Source organism: Salvelinus fontinalis, chromosome 4, assembly GCF_029448725.1.
Source record: "Salvelinus fontinalis isolate EN_2023a chromosome 4, ASM2944872v1, whole genome shotgun sequence".
Taxonomy (NCBI): domain Eukaryota; kingdom Metazoa; phylum Chordata; class Actinopteri; order Salmoniformes; family Salmonidae; genus Salvelinus; species Salvelinus fontinalis.
Genome location: NC_074668.1, coordinates 43959879 through 43979202, shown reverse-complemented (window position 1 = coordinate 43979202; position 19324 = coordinate 43959879). Strand labels below are relative to the sequence as shown.

At 45.3% G+C, this 19324-nt stretch overlaps 1 protein-coding gene across 1 annotated transcript; it reads right to left on the bottom strand.

Annotated features, from left to right (window-relative positions):
- Positions 1 to 6022: 6022 nt before the first annotated feature.
- On the bottom strand, positions 6023 to 16239 carry c7a (complement component 7a). The gene is made up of 17 exons (XM_055920294.1): positions 16206 to 16239; positions 15899 to 16039; positions 15623 to 15764; positions 15325 to 15472; positions 15038 to 15176; positions 14753 to 14896; positions 14202 to 14445; positions 13731 to 13850; positions 13280 to 13446; positions 12810 to 13038; positions 12382 to 12556; positions 8252 to 8339; positions 7828 to 7960; positions 7400 to 7588; positions 7138 to 7240; positions 6704 to 6888; positions 6023 to 6466 (listed from the first exon to the last, which is right to left on the bottom strand). Exons 1-17 carry the CDS (start codon positions 16224 to 16226, stop codon positions 6282 to 6284), a joined length of 2553 nt encoding a protein of 850 aa, XP_055776269.1. The 5' UTR covers positions 16227 to 16239; the 3' UTR covers positions 6023 to 6281.
- Between the last annotated feature and the right edge of the window lie 3085 nt (positions 16240 to 19324).

Here is a 19324-nt window from a genome sequence, read left to right as displayed (position 1 = left end):
ATGCACACACACAAAGTAGGCTATTTGACAAAGCTTCAAACTTCTGTGACAATGTACAAATGCAAACAGTTATTCAGAGACTATTTAAAAATGTAGATAACCTCTCAAAATAACATTTAGTACGTATAAAATCCAGTATTAAGTATTAAATAGGGAAATTATCAGAGAAACCCTCAAAATATACAAAGATAGACACAGATACAAAGAGAAGATACAAAACACAATTTCCCTATAAGATTTGGAGGACAAATTCATACAGTATTTCACACTGTCACATTCGTGTTTGCAATTTGCCTACATCATGTCATGAAACTTCTGGAAGCACGGCCCCATCCTGCAAAGTGGCACAGAACACGTAGAGCACCCAAAGGACGTTTCTACACATCTCCCACTCTTTACCCTGCGTCCTCTCCAGATGCACACCACACACCCTCTCTTGAGCCCTTCAAACGTCACCAGGGAGTGGCCTGCTTTCAAATTATGAGTGCAACTCAGTCCACACCCCCTGGTGACACACTCTTGGCTCCCCACTTCCGGCCACTGTATACATCACAAAGTGAATGCACAAGCTGCATTTTGAATGCCTTCAGGGACCAGTGCCTGCATTTCTGGGAAGGGGCATTTGCATGGTCCCCACACTGATCGTCTGACACCGTCGTTAGGGTACCATACATAACTAGCAAAATGCCACGCAACCGCTTTAAGCAGCTATGTAGGTACATGCACTTTTCAGATCCAAATTCCACAAATGAGACGGACACATTGCATGAAGTAAGCTGTGTGGTACAAGGGTGAATGGTTGGACTTGGGGAAGATGCACTCCATGGACACGTAGGCTCCCATCTCTGGTGTGCTCTCCCTCTTCCTCTCCCTCTTCCTCCTCCTCTTCCTCCTCCTCTTCCTCCTCCTCTTCCTCTCCATGTTCCTCTTCTCTTCACTCTCCTCTCCCTCCTCTTTACTGTCTTCTTCACTCTCCTCTTCCTCTCTCCCTCCATTCTCCTCTTCACTCTCCCCTTCCTTTCTCCTTCCATTCTCCTCTTCACTCTTCTCTTCCTCACACTCTACACTCTCCTCTTCACTCTCCTCTTCCTCTCTCCCTCCATTTGACCCTGCTGGTCATCTATGAACATTTGAACATCTTGGCCATGTTCTGTTATAATCTCCACCCGGCACAGCCAGAAGAGGACTTGCCACCCCTCATAGCCTGGTTCCTCTCTAGGTTTCTTCCTAGGTTCCGGCCTTTCTATGGAGTTTTTCCTAGCCACCGTGCTTCTACACCTGCATTGCTTGCTGTTTGGGGTTTTAGGCTGGGTTTCTGTACAGCACTTTGTTACATCAGCTGATGGAAGAAGGGCTTTATAAAAACATTTGATTGATTGATTGATTCTCCTCTTCACTCTCCTCTTCCTCTCTCCCTCCACTACCCTCTGGCTCCACTTCCTCCTCCTCCTCCTCCTCGCTCCACCTCTCTGTCCCTCCAATCATCTCTAACTTCTCTTTCTCCTTGCCTTCTGCTGCTGAGCCCTGACTCTCCACATCACTTCCCTTGCTTTCACTAACCTAGCAGGAAGAGGAACATTGGGAGAGGGAGAGGGAGAGAGGAACAAATATAATACAATTGTGGTCAGGATCATAATCTCTCTTTCTCTCTATTTCTCGCTCTCTCTCTCTGTCTCGCTCTGTCTCTCTTTCACTCACACAAACAATCTCTCTTTCTCTCTAACTTCCACTCTTTCTTTCTTTCTTTCTTTCTTTCAGCCATACACATACGCTGCATGTGCAATAGCTAATGGGGATCCTATATATCCATATATACTGCAAGTGTCGTACTAAACTAAAACATAATGCTATACAGCACTTTCATTCAGCCAATGAAATCCCACGACACATAAACACACACACACACACACACACACACACACACACACACACACACACACACACACACACACACACACACACACACACACACACACACACACACACACACACACACACACACACACACACACACACACACACACACACATACAGTAGCATCATGAAGCTATACAGCCCTTGCATTCAATCAATCAATCAACATTTTACAAAGCCCTTAGTGGTGAAGATTGTTTCTCTGTTCGTTGTGTGCGTATATGTTTTTTTTTCAGACTGATGGATAATCAGACAGGATAGAGCACACACAAATAAATAAATAAATATGTTCATAGATGACCAGCAGGGTTAGAATATAACTGTAAAGGCTATATATGGTACACAAACTTCAAGACCCATGGGCAGATGACTTAGTTAGCTGGTAGTCTTTGTAGGGGGGAGTGAGACAATCAAGTGAAAGCGTTGCTAACGAAGCACAATGCTGCTGACTCCACTCAACTCTTGCCTTCTTGCCTGGCCGATAACTACAGAGTTAGTTGAATAGTTACTTAGCTGTTTCCAATTGAATAGCACCGGTAGAAACAGGGCAAAACAAACCAACGTGTTAGCTGGCTATGTAAATAAATATCACTGAAAATCAATCTAATTTGAGCTCCACTGTGCGGGCTTCTTCCATAACACGACAGTTATGCAAGCTGTCAAATAATAAGAAATATGAATATCTGTAACTAGCAAACATGACAAACCATAGCATAAGGCCAACAGATAAACACAAAAGACTCTAATCTCTATTTTGTCAAAGATATTATTGTTAGAAAAACAAGGCCGCTATGGGTTCTAAAGGGTCTTTAAGTGTCCATGTTAAGTGACATTTCTTTTAAAGTAGCACATGTTAAGTGGCACATGTTAATTTACTTATCCTAAGTCTGAATCGGGCCTTATAAGAAGAAACAATGAAGCACCACACATTTCTGAAACTATATTTTCATCGACAGCATTCCTCGGGAAGTATTAGTGGTATTTTGAAATGATATTACAATGATCAACTGACTCAAATCAATTGAACGTACTACTCATTTTCTAGAAGATGTCGGGCACGTTTGAGCCAAGTTGCAGTCTAGTCCCATGTCTCAGTGGCATCAGATCTTTGTGTTGTTTCCCTGTTGCCTACATCATTGTCCCAATGACAGTGTGCACTGTCCAATGCATCAATTCCCAAGTGGCCCAGAAGCCCAGATTCCTGTAAAGGAGTGTTCTATCCGCTGGGTGGAGACAGCTCATCCATATTCAAAGTCATAGGCTCAGTTTAGATTTAGCCAACAGATGTGAAGATACAACGTAATGGCATGCTAACATCTAGCGATTATCAATTTGAATACAAATTCAATGGATGTTATGAGAAATCCTCAGAATCATGTGTCAAGTTTAGATTGATACTGAGCTAATCCAAATGATCAGAACCAATGTATTGCCTTCCCTCAAAGATACAAGAAGATACATTGCTCCCTTGAAACAAACATGTTGGGTATCACTCTCTCACATGGGTTGGACAGATGATGCAAGCCGCACGCACACACGCACACACACACACACACACGCACGCACGCACGCACGCACGCACGCACGCACGCACGCACGCACGCACGCACGCACACACACACACACACACACACACACACACACACACACACACACACACACACACACACACACACACATACCCACTCCCCCCACCCTCCACTCCCCTACACACAGACACACATGTCTGCCTGAGGTCAGCACAGCCAAGCCCACTGAGAAGGTCCAGCTGGCTTGGTGAATTACAGGACAAAACTGTACAGTATTTTGGAAGAAATATGGAACATCCATTGTTCAAATGATACTTTGGCTAGCCTATTGGGAATACCCTAATTTAGCTACAACATAAGTAAAAAATACTATTGACATTGAGTGATTTTTCTTATATTATTCTGCCTCTGTAGCCAACTCCTCTATTGGCCATGCCAGTCTTGCAGTACAGAGAGACATTTTTTGGTCATAAGCAAATGTCACGTTCAAGTGATGCAAGCATATGCATGCAACAAAAAGCCCCGTGGTAGCTTGTAAACTATTGACCTTGACAAACTTAACAGTGAGTGACTGATGACCATGAAAACACACAAGACTGATGGCTATAGCTATGTTCAACAAGTATATTATTCTTCTGTCTTTATGTAGCTCTATTTGTAAGATTTGACCCTGCTTGCTGGCTTGCTAGATTGGCAGTTTGCTAGGTAATCCATACTTCCATGACATCTGCGATGGTGTAGATGATAACCAATGGATTACGTGTTTGCTAACTAACTATGAGCTGCGTCTAAAGTCGGACATGATTGTATTTACATACATTTTGATTTGATTTGATGTAAATGAGCCGCTTTCTGATTTGGAACTGTACGTGCAACTTTTCATGACGCAGCCGGGAAATGAGTGTAATATGAGTCTCCAGCTGCTTTCTGCACAGTGCACAGAACTGAACATACCACTGGGGGTCACTGTGTGTCTGCGTTTTAGTAAGAATCAGTCAGCCCCCCACCACCCGCCATTCAACTGAACCACTCTGTGTGCTACACGGTCCACTCCCCTCACAAGTAGATGGTCCCAGTATTTAGGTTGGGCCTGATTCCAACCCGAGTTAAGCACACATAAACGGAATAGAATTCCCTGGAACAATGTGCACATATTTAGATGGCTTTCTTTCATTGATCCCTAATATTCTGAACCTGTTCTATCGATATATTCTAGTCTGTTGGCAAAATTCAAACTAAAAGGTACGGTACACCATATTTAAAGGGATGGCTTAAGATAAATGTACTGAAAAGCCTATTGAATGAAAACTCCCAGAGAGAATCTGTTGGCCAACAATTGGAAGAGTTTTCAGCGGTTGAATAACATTTATTCAGCGCACGCAAGGGGACCACACCTGCAGAGCCCGTTACGCACCTTCATAAGGTAAATCTGAATACCAACTACTGAGAAGTGCATAGGAAAGGCATTCATGAGAAATGCTTAATTTCCTAATTCGGAATCGGGCCCAATAAGAATTGTGTGTGCATGCCTGCAGGATTGTGTGCGTGTGTGCAGACAGTGTTTTGTTAACACACTGGGTAAAAATTGTGGATTTGATTGTAATTCCAGCTTCAATCTCTTTGATAATAACCTAATAGTAGGATATTTACTTTGTAAATCATCCCAAGTGTGTGTGTGTGGCTGCAGTCAATCTCTGATACTTTTGTGTGCTGCTGAATTTAAGGAAAAGTTGTTTTACAGCCAGTAATGGAGGTTTGAGTGTAATGGTAGTGTGTACTGCAGCTTGTGTGCACACAAGCATTCGCACAGGCACACATGCGCACACACACACACACACACACACACACACACACACACAGTCTTGTACAGCTAACCTTGTGGGGACATACAATTCAGTCCCATTCAAAATCCTATTTTCCCTAACCCCTAACCCTAACCCTAACCCGTACTCTTACCCTAACCCTAACCTTAACCCTAACCCTAACCCTAACCCAAAAACCTAAACTTTATCCTAACCCTGAACCTAACCCTAGCTCCTAACCCTAACCCTACAACTAACCCTAGCTCCTAACCTTAATATTTAACTTAATTCTAACCCTAACACTAATTCTAACCTTAACCCTAAACCCCCTAGAAATAGCATTTGACCTTGTGGGGACTAACAAAATGTCCCCAGCTGGTCAACTTTTGTTCGTTTACTATTCTTGTGGGGACTTCTGGTCACACACACACACATACATATGCCTGGCCTGCCTTTCACAGAGCTAACAGGCAGCTAGTCAAGAACAGGGATGGACTGTCAGTCACAGTGGTATTCTTGGCAGATTAAGGGGTGTCTGGGTAATTTGGAACAGAACAACATGTACAGAACATCCCCTACTAAACCAACAGCATGTAGAGAGATGTTGGCAGGATGTGGTGCTATTCTATGATGTAATGCTATGTTTACCTCAGATACATTTCTGGCTGCTGTGACTTGTCAATCTTTTGAATGGTTCAAGCAAACAATTTATGTATTGTATGGAACTCTAAATTGGATGAGGCAAGAAATGCAAATATAAAAAATCTGACACATGGGTCGAGTAGAATTAGCTCTTACTTTACTGTTGTGAAATGTTTTTGTTTATTGGCACAAAAATAAGCATTATCAATCAATTCAAAAAGCATACAAAGAGAACAAGTCTAATGGGTGGTTAATATACTTCAATGGCTTTAATGTCTTCAAAGCAATGCTTTTGAAGAGTGAAATAAAAAAAACAGATAGGATTAAACAGCTGAAGGAGGGTAATTTCTGTCATTATCACAGACATGGTGAGTCGAAGGAGAGGACACGATTCTTAAGCGCTACAAGGTAGTATGCTGACAACTGACACCTTTTCTCCTTTACACCTCCTCAGTCCTGCCTCACACTCGCTCAGTGTCTGGGTGGCACTGTTAGCATCATCCCCCATACGGACACAGACACTCAACCCTGGATCTGAGCACTCAGCCCAGTCCTTACAGCGACACTGGTTTGTTTGTCCTGTTAGAAGGAGACAAGGAGAATGGCCTTGAGAACTGGTGCAGTTTGCACACACACACACACACACACACACACGCACACGCACACGCACACGCACACGCACACGCACACGCACACACGTACATGCTCACACACACACACAGTGCAAGAGCATAGATATTCATATTACAGCCTTTACTTGTCTGTGTAACAAAAATGTTAAATACAATTTAAATTCAAGTTAAACCAGAGTCGTACCGTCACAAGTCTCCCAGAACTGGCAGTCGGTGCAGGGGGAAGTTGTGTTGGCTGGCCACTCGCAGGCGCTGTCCTCTGCCAGCTTGTAGCTCCTTCCCAGACAATTTAAGGTGTGCATCTTGCACACGCTCAGTCTATTTGTCCGACCATTCTCAAGATTGTTGGCACACACCTGTAGAGAAGACCTGAACAAAAGAGCAAACCCTGAAACTGCTGATGTGGGGTCAGTTTTGTGTTTCCTCTCCTAATGGTCAACATTTTAGATCTGTGCCTATGGTGAAATTTGAGAAAGCATAGAGCATATTTAGAGTATGCAGAATATGCAGTCAAAAGGAGCCACTTCTCACATGTATTAAAGGGAGCTTACTTCCTGTATATCTGCAAGTAGTTAGAGTAGTTAAAGTTGCATATAGACAAAGGTTGGTAGAACATACGTGCACTCATAAGGCATTTTGCAGATACATTTGTCTTTGGCGAGTTTCTCCCATGGTTTGCATTGCCCTGCTGGGCCGTCAAGGTGGTCAAGCGTTTTCGGTGCTGGATTCATAAAGGAAAACAAAGACATGTTATTTCATTTGCATTACCCGAGGGTAGAGAATACCAACATTCAGGTAAACTGACAAATAGTAACACATTTCTACATAGGTTGATTTCTGGGTAGGAGTTCAAAGTTGCAAAAATGATGCATCAACCTACCCTGGCTACATGTGATGGTGTTGGGGTCCGGTGACCAGTGCAGACTGGAGTCACAGATGATCTCTTTCTCTCCCACTATGTGTCTCCCCTCAGGGCAGGACAGTGGGATACGTTCCCCTATATCATAGGTGGGCTGCCAGTGAGAGCCTGTGACATCATTTAGAAGGGACGGGACATGGCACCTGGAGCCTGAAAGAAGGTGAGGGAAATTATCATCATGATGTGTGTGTTTGGTTTTGTGTGTACTGTATGTGTGTGTGTTCCAGGGAAGAATTTCTGTGTGCATGCAATAACAACAATACAATAACGAAAGCGCCTGGGGGAAACCAGTGGCGCTTTTCCCCCCCAATGCGGATTCCAGCTTTAATCTCTTGACAAATCAAAATGGCGCAAATGCAGAGGGCTGTTGTCACTGCAGCACTACTTACTCTTGCACTCTTTGGAAGGTGTGCTCCATGTCTGAGCAACAGTGCACTCTGCGATCCTTATTCCAATCAGATGGTAGCCCTCTATGCAGGTGTATTCAATCTTACTGCCCACCAGATACACATCTTTTGGATCCTGAGTTTAACAGCACAAATGATGGTCAAACACAGTCCAACCTATCCAGATGATGACATCTACAAATGGAGGAACGGCGTTATAATAAGGAGGTTGAAACGGCTACAAAACAGTAGGAGGATGTTCAGGCTTTGGAGGCAGCCTGGCGCAACGACATTGTGACTCGTTGAATCCCTGAATCAGTTGTGTTAGTGCAAGGTTAGAGCAAAAGCCTGCATGCCTTGTATCTCTCCAGCAGCAGGACTGAAGGAAACACGACAGTTTAGTGGTTATCTGTCCATCAATTCCTACCAGGACATAGCCATTAGGGAGAGGAGGTGGGCTCCTGCAGGTCTCCTTAGGTGGGACGGTCAGGTCAAAGCACTGAGGCTCCATGGTCCTGGAATGAATCACAAACAGACAGACATTCTGCAAGGTCAGTAATACTTTTTTTTTTTTACCTTTATTTAACTAGGCAAGTCAGTTAAGAACACATTCTGATTTTCAATGACGGCCTAGGAACAGTGGGTTAAATGCCTTGTTCAGGGGCAGAACGACAGAGTTTTACCTTGTCAGCTCAGGGATTCAATCTTGCAACCTTTTTCGGTTTCTAGTCCAAAGCTCTAACCACTAGGCTACCTGTTATGCTGATGAAGGAGGACCCAAAAGCGACGAAATAGAAACAGAGTCTTTATTCCAGTCTTAGACAAAAAACGATACTCCTGATATATCTAAGGTAAAAACAAAACAGGAAAACTGAAATCCTCTCGTCAGTAGAGATGAACGACTGGAGACGCGACCACTAGACACCTGCTCACACGCAGCATCAGATGACAGTACCCCCCCACTCACCAAGCGCCTCCTGGCGCACTCGAGGAGGAACCCTGGCGGCGACGAAGGAAATCATCAATCAACGAACGGTCCAGCACGTCCCGAGATGGAACCCAACTCCTCTCCTCAGGACCGAAACCCTCCCCATCCACTAAATACTGTTGACCACGTCCCTGAGAACGCATGTCCATGATCCTCCGTTCCTTGTAAATAGGTGCGCCCTCGACAAGGACGGGAGGGGGGGAGGGAAGACGAACGGGAGCGCGAAGAAAAGGCTTGACACAAGAGACATGGAAGACAGGGTGGACGCGACGAAGATGTCGCGGAAGAAGCAGTCGCACAGCGACAGGATTGACGACCTGAGAGACACGGAACGGACCAATGAACCGCGGAGTCAACTTGCGAGAAGCTGTCGTAAGGGGAAGGTTACGAGTGGAAAGCCACACTCTCTGACCGCGACAATACCTAGGACTCTTAATCCTACGTTTATTGGCGGCTCTCACAGTCCTCCCCGCAGACGAAGGCAGACCGGTACTAAAGTCTAAGGCGATCTGAGACCATGGTCGAGAAGGAATGGGAAGCGGTCTAAGACGACCGGCATGAGGAGAGTTACCTGACTTAGTCTGCGCGCAGTCCGGACAAGCAGCCACGAAACGGCGCGTGTCCCGCTCCTGAGTAGGCCACCAAAACCGCTGGCGAATAGAAGCAAGCGTACCCCGAACGCCGGGGTGACCAGCTAACTTGGCAGAATGAGCCCACTGAAGAACAGCCAGACGAATAGAGACAGGAACGAACAGAAGGTTACTAGGACAAGCGCGCGGCGACGCAGTGTGAGTGAGTGCTTGCTTTACCTGTCTCTCAATTCCCCAGACAGTCAACCCGACAACACGACCTTCAGGGAGAATCCCCTCGGGTTCCGATGGCGACAATCGATGAGAAAAGTAAGCGCAAGGATGGACCTTATCGTCAGACTGGAAGCGCTGGGACAGAATGGCTCCCACGCCCACCTCTGAAGCGTCAACCTCGACAATGAATTGTTTAGTGACGTCAGGAGTAACAAGGATAGGGGCGGATGTAACACGCTTCTTGAGGAGATCAAAAGCTCCCTGGGCGGAACCAGACCACTTAAAGCAAGACTTGACAGAAGTCAGAGCTGTGAGAGGGGCAGCCACTTGACCGAAATTACGAATGAAACGCCGATAGAAATTAGCGAAACCGAGAAAGCGCTGTAACTCGACACGTGACTTAGGAACAGGCCAATCGCTGACATCCTGGACCTTAGCGGGATCCATCTGAATGCCTTCAGCAGACAGATAATCATCGAGAGCCTTACGTTCGGGAGCCGACAGAGAGAATAATCTACCCCGAGGAGAAGTGGTCCCCGGATGGAGATCAATACAACAATCATACGACCGGTGAGGAGGAAGAGAGTTGGCTCTGGACCGACTGAAGACCGTGCGTAGATCATGATGTTCCTCCGGCACTCCTGTCACATCACCAGGCTCCTCCTGAGTAGAGGGGACAGAAGAAACAGGAGGAATAGCAGACATTAAACACTTCACATGACAAGAAACGTTCCAGGATAGGATAGAATTACTAGACCAATTAATAGAAGGATTATGACATACTAGCCAGGGATGACCCAAAACAACAGGTGTAACAGGTGAACAAAAAATCAAAAAAGAAATGGTCTCACTGTGGTTACCAGATACTGTGAGGGTTAAAGGTAGTGTCTCATATCTGATACTGGGGAGAGAACTACCATCTAAGGCGAACATGGGTGTGATCCTCCCTAACTCTCTGAGAGGAATGTCATGTTTCCGAGCCCATGCTTCGTCCATAAAACAACCCTCAGCCCCAGAGTCTATCAAGGCACTGCAGGAAGCAGCCGACCCGGTCCAGCGTAGATGGACCGACAAGGTCGTACAGGATCTTGATGGAGAGACCTGAGTAGTAGCGCTCACCAGTAGCCCTCCGCTTACTGATGATCTCTGACCTTTAACTGGACATGACATGACAAAATGTCCAGCAGAACCGCAATAGAAGCAAAGGCGGTTGGTGATTCTCCGTTCCCTCTCCTTAGTCGAGATGTGAACACCTCCCAGCTGCATGGGCTCAGTCTCTGAGCCGATGGAAGGAGATGGTCGAGATGCGGAGAAGGGAAGCCCCGCTAACGCGAGCTCTCTTCCCCGAGCTCGGTGACGAAGATCTACCCGTCGTTCTATGCGGATGGCGAGTGCAATCAACGAGTCCACGCTGGAAGGAACCTCCCGGGAGAGAATCTCATCCTTAACCTCAGCGTGGAGTCCCTCCAGAAAACGAGCGAGCAACGCCGGCTCGTTCCAGTCACTGGATGCAGCAAGAGTACGAAACTCTATAGAGTAATCCGTTATGGATCGATCACCTTGACATAGGGAAGCCAGACCCCTGGAAGCCTCCTTTCCAAAAACTGAACGATCAAAGACCCGTATCATCTCCTCCTTAAAGTTCAGATAAACGTCAGAACACTCAGCCCTTGCCTCCCAGATAGCTGTGCCCCACTCCCGAGCCCGCCCAGTAAGGAGTGATATGACGTAAGCGATCCGAGCTCTCTCTCCAGAGTATGTGTTGGGCTGGAGAGAGAACACAATATCACACTGGGTGAGAAAGGAGCGACACTCAGTGGGCTGTCCAGAGTAACATGGTGGATTATTAACCCTGGGTTCCGGAGACTCGGAAGACCAGGAAGTAGCTTGTGGTACGAGACGAAGACTCTGAAACTGTCCTGAGAGATCGGAAACCTGAGCGGCCAGGGTCTCAACGGCATGACGAGCAGCAGACAATTCCTGCTCGTGTCTGCCGAGCATTGCTCCCTGGAACTTGACGGTAGTGTAGAGAGAATCCGTAGTCGCTGGGTCCATTCTTGGTCGGATTCTTCTGTTATGCTGATGAAGGAGGACCCAAAAGCGACGAAATAGAAACAGAGTCTTTATTCCAGTCTTAGACAAAAAACGATACTCCTGATATATCTAAGGTAAAAACAAAACAGGAAAACTGAAATCCTCTCGTCAGTAGAGATGAACGACTGGAGACGCGACCACTAGACACCTGCTCACACGCAGCATCAGATGAAGGCAAAAACACGATAGGGCGGAACAAGGACACAGAACAGCAAACATCAAACAAGAATCCGACAAAGACAGAAGCAGAAAACAGAGGGAGAAATAGGGACTCAAATCAGAGGGCAAAATAGGGGACAGGTGTGAAAGAGTAAATGAGGTCGTTAGGAGAAAGAGAAACAGCTGGGAGCAGGAACGGAACGATAGAGAGAGAGAGCGGGGGAGGGAGAGAGGGAGGAGGAGAGAGAGGAATAGAAAGAGGGAAAGAACCTAATAAGACCAGCAGAGGGAAGCACAGGGACAAGACATGAAGATCAAAGACAAAACATGACACTACCTGCCGCGCCAATGTGAAGGCGGAAGTTACAGAAGACAGCAACGTGTTGCTCATGCGTGGCTTTTTCAACACTGTCTTTTGTTATCGTTAAGTATGCCGTGTCATTTATTTGTTGTGTAGTGTTCATGCATAAAGTCTTATCACTAAGTGTGTAGAGAAGCAGCAGTAGTTCTGACTGGAGGTATTGGAGGTCTTGGTCATCAGCGCAGCCTGTCGTCTCCCTGACCTCTCCGTTGCAGTGCTGGCCGCCTCTCTGAGGGGCGGGGTTACTGCATGCACGTGTTCGTGACCTCTGACCTCCGGAGCAAGGAGTCCAGCCAGACCAGCAAGACCAGCTGCCATGTATCACCCCTTCGAGAGGGAGGGAGGGAGAGAGAGAGGGGGACAGAGAGAGTGATGGAATGTAGAGTTGTGGGGAAAGAAGGACACAGAGTGAAAAGGAAAGGAAGGACGGAGAGAGAGAGAGGTTATGGGTCCATATGTAATCTGGATGGGAATGTAGAGAAATGCCTGCAAGCGCCCAAGCAAACTTCAAGTTCGCGAGAAAGGAATACACAAATGCCATCATCTGGAGTATCCGCACGACGTATCAAATGTCACCTACCCTCCTGCCCCTCCACCTCCTTCCCTTTCTCACAGGCCAGTCCGTCTGTTCCAGGTTTACAGATGCAGCTACACTTATCCCCAGCCATCACCACCAGGCCGTTGTTCCTGCAGGGCTGGCAGCGACATGGGTGCCTCTCATTCAGGTACTGCTCGATGGCACGCTTCAGGTGGAGCCTCTTCACCCCAGCACACTGCACCTCCTTCACCAGCTCATACAGAGGCCTCATCTGGAACCATTCACACCAAACACAGGGAGGAACCAACATAGCAAGCCTTTTCCCAAGACAAAGGGATGAATTATTGTTTCAAAAGCTGTAACGCGACTCTGTAGTCCTTTTTAATGTATAATTTCATCGCTTAACCTATTTTGCTCTACCTTATGTAATTGACTGTTTTGCCCTCAACCAATGACGCCAGCTCAGATATTGTTTTCATCCACCGATAATCTTTCTCCTGTACCGCTCTCACCTTTCGTTTGATGACTACAGGCAAGGTCCGCACAGACTCCGCCCAGTTCTTGTACATTTCCCAGTTTTTACTTGGAGTGTTGAGGTCCAGAGCCTTAAGGGCTGCGATGTGTGCAGTGACCCCTCCCTCCACATCCACCTTCTTTACCGTGTCAGACCTACTGATGGCTATTAAAGCAATAAAGGCATCAGGGATTAGAGTGATCAGGATTTCATTACAGAAGCTTATACAGTTACATTACATGATGAGCTACCACAAGGGCTTCTGTATAGTGAATATATATAGCATATTTACTGTAAATATCAATAAATACTGTTGATTCATTTGATTCCATTGAGTTTCGAGCCTTCAGAATTACAGTAAGAGATCACTTCATAGCCAAAATGTCACAAATCTTACATTGTACATTGTCAATTCTTTTGGTTTTACATTGTTGCTTAAATAAACTTACATGGGGGGTTGGGTAGTGTATATTCCTTTTCATCCTTTCTACATTTCTCGGTTGTCCATGAAACGAACAGAATCCGGTGTTTGGTCTTGGTACACTCATTATACTTCCACGTGACCTTGGCTGCAGATGCAGAAGGGAGAACGGTAACAACAACAGAAAATCATCACTTGCCAAGGAAAAGTTGGAACCAAACTATACTATATAAAAGTTGGTTCCAAGGACATCCAATGAAGTTCTGATGGCTTAATTGAATTGTTATGATTTACTTTATTCAAAGTCTTCTTCAACATCTGTTACGAGCCTCATGCTCCAACCAATTGGGCCATTGGACCCAGCAGTCTAACCAACAGAGTTGATGTGTTCAAGCTATTGCACTGTTACTCCCACTACTGTTGTCACAAGAATGATATGCCTGCAGTGTCAACATTAGGGCAGCCTCAGTCTCAGCTGGAGTTGCCTCAATTGTCTCACCCATCTGTGTGGCTGTTTCCTGGTCGATGCTGAGTAAGGCGTGGAAGTATCCGCCCAGGGTCCCCTCGGAGAGGTAGTGGGTTCCAAACCTCTCCACCACCATCCTATAGGTAGCGTAGTCGTACACAGTGGGGAGCGTGGCCAGAACCTTCCAGAACTCCTCAGACAGAGAGAGGTATCCTGGGGCATTGTTCTGGAACTGAGCCACCTCAACGTTGTTCTTTACCACCAACAGGTGGTTGTTCTACAGAGCAAAAACAAACCATAATAGATCATCTCACAATACCTCTATCACAGTTTTGGAAAATATTTGTTTTAAGTAGAATAAATACTGAGTCAATAATTCTAAACTCTGGAAGACAATGAATGAAAACAATGATAACAATGGATATCAGGTACATGGTGGATGTGAAATAAAATGGAGTCATCCTCACACGTGAACTGCTATTGCAAAGGTCAGGGGTCTGTTGAAAGCCATCTCTTAAGCTCAGCATATCTCCTAATAAAACTACGATTTATAGAAGACATTTCATCATACAGATCCGACAGACCCTGTTTTTTTCCTCCGTCTGATGGAAGTCATAGTTGTTGAATCCTGTGGTTGTACCCGTCGTTGTCTCTCTCTTGACTACGTCCTTGGCGTAGGACCAGGAGCTGGTGTAGAATTCATCGCTGAAATCATTCTGAACTTTGACCTGTACAGATAGGAATCATATACAGATCTTAATTTGATCACCCTGTTGCAATTTATATTCTTACATATATTCAGTCCCATGTGCTCTCTTTATAAATGTTAATTTTCACAAGTATGTGAACTTAACTGTGGGATTTTTTACCTCAAAGTTGTACCTCAGAGTGCTCTGGGGCAGCCTGTAGAGGACCTTGTTGTCCCCACTGAAGACAGTCCTGCACTGGCCTCCATAGCTCTTAGTGTTGATCACACTTCCTCTCTGTTTTCCTGTCACTGCATCAAACCTGGAAATTCAAGGAGAAGGCACCGCACATCACCACAGATGCCCAGGATTGTGTGTGTGTCTGAAAGAATGAGAGAGAGAAAGAGGAGCGAGCGAGAGAGCGAGAGCGGGGGAGGGGATGAAGGAGAGAAAGATACCCCAGCTCTTACCCCAGTCCTAGATGCTCAACATTGGGTGGTGGTTTGTCATTGTTACAAACAGGGAATGTCTTGTCTGGGTCACACTTCAGTTCATCCTGGTTGTCTTCCTCACAGTCCTGATCTCCATTACACACCATAGACTGGCTGATACACTTCCCTGTAGCACACAGGAAACACACACACACGCACGCATGCTAATATTTCATGTTCTGTGCTCAACATTTTTCTTACTGACTCTATTTTACATTCTGTTGTAAAACCTACTGAGGATTTGAAATGCATTGTTATTAAAGTTTGATTTAGTTACCTGAGCGGCAGCGGAACCTCCCTCCACAGCCTTCCTTCAGGGGGCAGCCTCGAGCAGTCTCACAGGGCTGGGTCTGAGTGGCCCCTCCACTGCATGGGCTCCCCCCAAACTGGGCATATACCACCATGGCACGGGTCCGAGACTATAACACATAGATATACCCCAACATTGGTCTAATGTCAATAAAGGGGAATACACTGTATGCTACCTGGTTGCCATTCATGAGTCCAGTGGAGCTCACAGGCATGACTTCGGATGATTAGTTTGGTTTCTAACCTGTGTTTTAGTGCAGCCATCACACTCTGACCAATCTCCGTAGGATCCCCACTGGCAATGCACAGGCTCCACACAATTACTGGGTGAGAACATCCCAAAGAAGAGCCATGGCAGACAGATCAGAGAGACTGACAGACGATGCTAAGGAGAGGAGAGGAATGCTGCAATTAAATTCTGTTTGTATTTCACAACTTTCCAACAGCCTGAGCCTAAATTCCTAACGACTATACAGCAATATTGTTTTTACCTGCGTAGAAATCAACTGAGTATATTAAAAGGAGTAAATAGTCGATGTGAATCATCTTACCTTCATGTTGAGAGTTTGCATGAGCTTTCTGTGGCTGTGGACATTCCAGAGTATTATATTTCTCTCTCTCTCTCTCTCTCTCTCTCTCTCTCTCTCTCTCTCTCTCTCTCTCTCTCTCTCTCTCTCTCTCTCTCTCTCTCTCTCTCTCTCTGTCTCTCACACACACACACACACACACACACACACACACACACACACACACACACACACACACACACACACACACACACACACACACACACACACACACACACACACACACACACACACACACACACACACACACACACACACACAAAGATACATACCTGACCCCTTCCCCCTAAGGGGTCAGATACTTGCGGGAAGAGATTCTTGTAAGGAATTTTATTTTTCTCCTTTCCAAGGAACCAGGAGATTTATTTCCAATGTGTTGGACAGAAAGAGAGAGATTCCTGAGGAGAAGGATAACATACAGTATTGCATCACCGTTTTTCTGCCAAAACCTCTCTCTTTGTGACCCTAGGATAATACAACTATAATTCTAAAACAGAAACAGTCTAAAGTGGTTTCCTCGTTTCCTCTTCCGCTCCTTATCTGCACTGATCTGAAAATAGAGAATAAGGTAAAGCAATATGGAGGACGTCAAGTAGGTATTTCACCTTCCCAGTTCTCATTTGTCAGTGCAGACAAGGGAAAGAACACACCGAGAGAGGAAGCAGTTTTAGACTATTACTCGACAATAGTCCAAGTGTATGTGCCTGGCCCAATGCATTTGCTGCCTGAGATAAGAAACACTGGAGGGCAACAGAGAGCTTCCCCCTCACATGTCTGGCACTGCTGGCATCTCCACCAATTACAGTGTGCTGGGTCAAGTATGTATGTTGACAAAGTTGCCTTTTTTGGTTTGACTTGTGTTGTTGTTGTTGACGTCTGTAAGAAGGCAGTTGTTCTGCTGTTTATGGTGATGTCATATCGTTGAATATACCTTTAAATATACCGTTTCATGTGACAAGGTTTGACCACTGAGGATCTTTAACTCCAAGCTACAGACATAGACGCACACACACACACACACACACACACACACACACACACACACACACACACACACACACACACACACACACACACACACACACACACACACACACACACACACACACACACACATACATAACAGTGTTGCCAAGTTCTACATTCTAAACTGATAATTACTAATGAATTGAAGAATTAGCACAAATAGCCTTCTAGTATAGTTTTGATAAAAGCCTCCACAAAGAAACCCAGAATGGATCCTCTACTGTGTTATGGAGGGAGCGTACAGGAATGTGCAAGTGTGTGGAAACCACATCCACTTATAATTGTGGACATAGATCAGCTGTCAGTGTGTCCTTGAAGGAGGAGGCAGCTGGCAAGTTTGTATGCATATCTATCCCCTGCAGGCTGCCAGTATAATGCTTGCTCTGAATAAGCAGGTGGAAACTCTGCTGGAATATGCATCTCATATTTGACTAGGGATGTGAATGTATCCCCTCTTGTCTGTCTGTCCATCTGGCAGTCTATCTGTCTTCCTGCCTGCATGTCTTTCAGTCTGGCTGTCTGTCATACACTGTAACTGGTTCAGGGTTATGGCTAGGTTTATGGCTAGGGGTTGAGCTGGGAAGTGGATATGAAGCTAGGTGTAGGGTTGAGCTGGGGAGTGGACATGAAGTTGTTAAGGTTAGCCATAGAGATAGATAGAGGACTCATCTTCATATCTGTGCCATTATAGCATCTGCGACAGCATGAGCAGCATCATTAAGGCTACAACTCCTAGGAATCTCCACCCAGTTGATTACTTTGACTGCTTTAAAATGGTGGAAGCATGTTGGAAGCCCTCAATGCCACTAGAGGCCTCTATCATTCTCTATGGGGTTAGCCTAAAAAATGAATTCTAACCCGGTGAATTCCCAATTTAACCCCTGAATGTAGCCTTATGTGTAGTGTGCGATGTGACTCAGCTACAGTGACTTCAGAAAGTATTCATGCCTCTTTACTTATTCCACATTTTGTTGTGGTACACCCTGAAATCACCCAGCTGCACACAGTACCCCATAATGACAAAATTAAAACATGTTTTTGGAAATGTTGGCATAAAAAAATGAAATACAGGTTCCAGCTACGATGTGGAGAGGAGCAGCAGCTAACTAAAGAGGCTGTGTAGCTTCAACTATATTCTAACTAATTATTCAATGCCTCGCTTCAAACATATTTTAACTAATTATTCAAAGCCTAGTTACACATTTTGTTAACTAATTGTCCAATATTTCAGTCACATGGAAAAACGACTTAGAAACGCACAAAAGCAGACACTTTTGACGAAAAACACGAAAATGGCGTCTCTACCTGCAGCTAGCAAGGACAATGGCGGAGAAGAACAGCCGGATGACCCCAGTTCTAAATGAGATTCGTAAAATCAGCACAAATCTTGAGCGGAGAAAATTGCGAAAGTGGGTGAAGATGTGGCTGAAATAAAATATGCAGTGGGCTCATTGAAAACAAAAGTCAATATTCTCGACAACCAAGTTACAAACACAGAAGAGAGGATATCACCCTTGGAGGACAAGAACACCCGCCTAAACGACACTGTTGAAAAAATGGAGACTGGGATCGAAAAACTCGAATGTCTTTAATTCCAGGAAAATTACAGTCGGAGATAGACACTTTGAGTAGCGCGGTAGGCTATGGAAGATCCACATGGTGGCGGTGGTTCATCACGGATGGACTACCATTTTTCTCCAAGGTTATAGGAGAACTTCCTATGTTGTAACAGTCTCATTGAGTATTTATTCTGCGAATTCTGCCCATAATGTATCTTTCTAGTTTACAGTTGATATCATTATAGTACTAGATTAAACATGATTATAGTCCAGGCATATCATTCGGTTTTATGGTTCTACTGGGGATAAACATATCTACTATTTTAACTTTTCACTCATATAACAGCAATATAGGCCACAGCAGGCATGTTGGTGCCATGCGTGATGGGCACAACCCAAAATGTTTGCTTATTTTATCATTATTATATACTGGCGTGTCATTATTATGACCTTTACCGGTCTCCCTTTTGTGTTTGTTCTTTGCTTACATTCCTGCCT

Coding starts and splice junctions, on each gene's coding strand:
- c7a (XM_055920294.1), bottom strand. CDS start 16,226: ATGCAAACTCTCAACATGAAG. Junction 16,040..16,205: donor TGCAAACTCTCAACATGAAG/GTAAGATGATTC, acceptor TCCTCTCCTTAG/CATCGTCTGTCAGTCTCTCT. Junction 13,447..13,730: donor TACACTACCCAACCCCCCAT/GTAAGTTTATTT, acceptor TTGCTTTAATAG/CCATCAGTAGGTCTGACACG.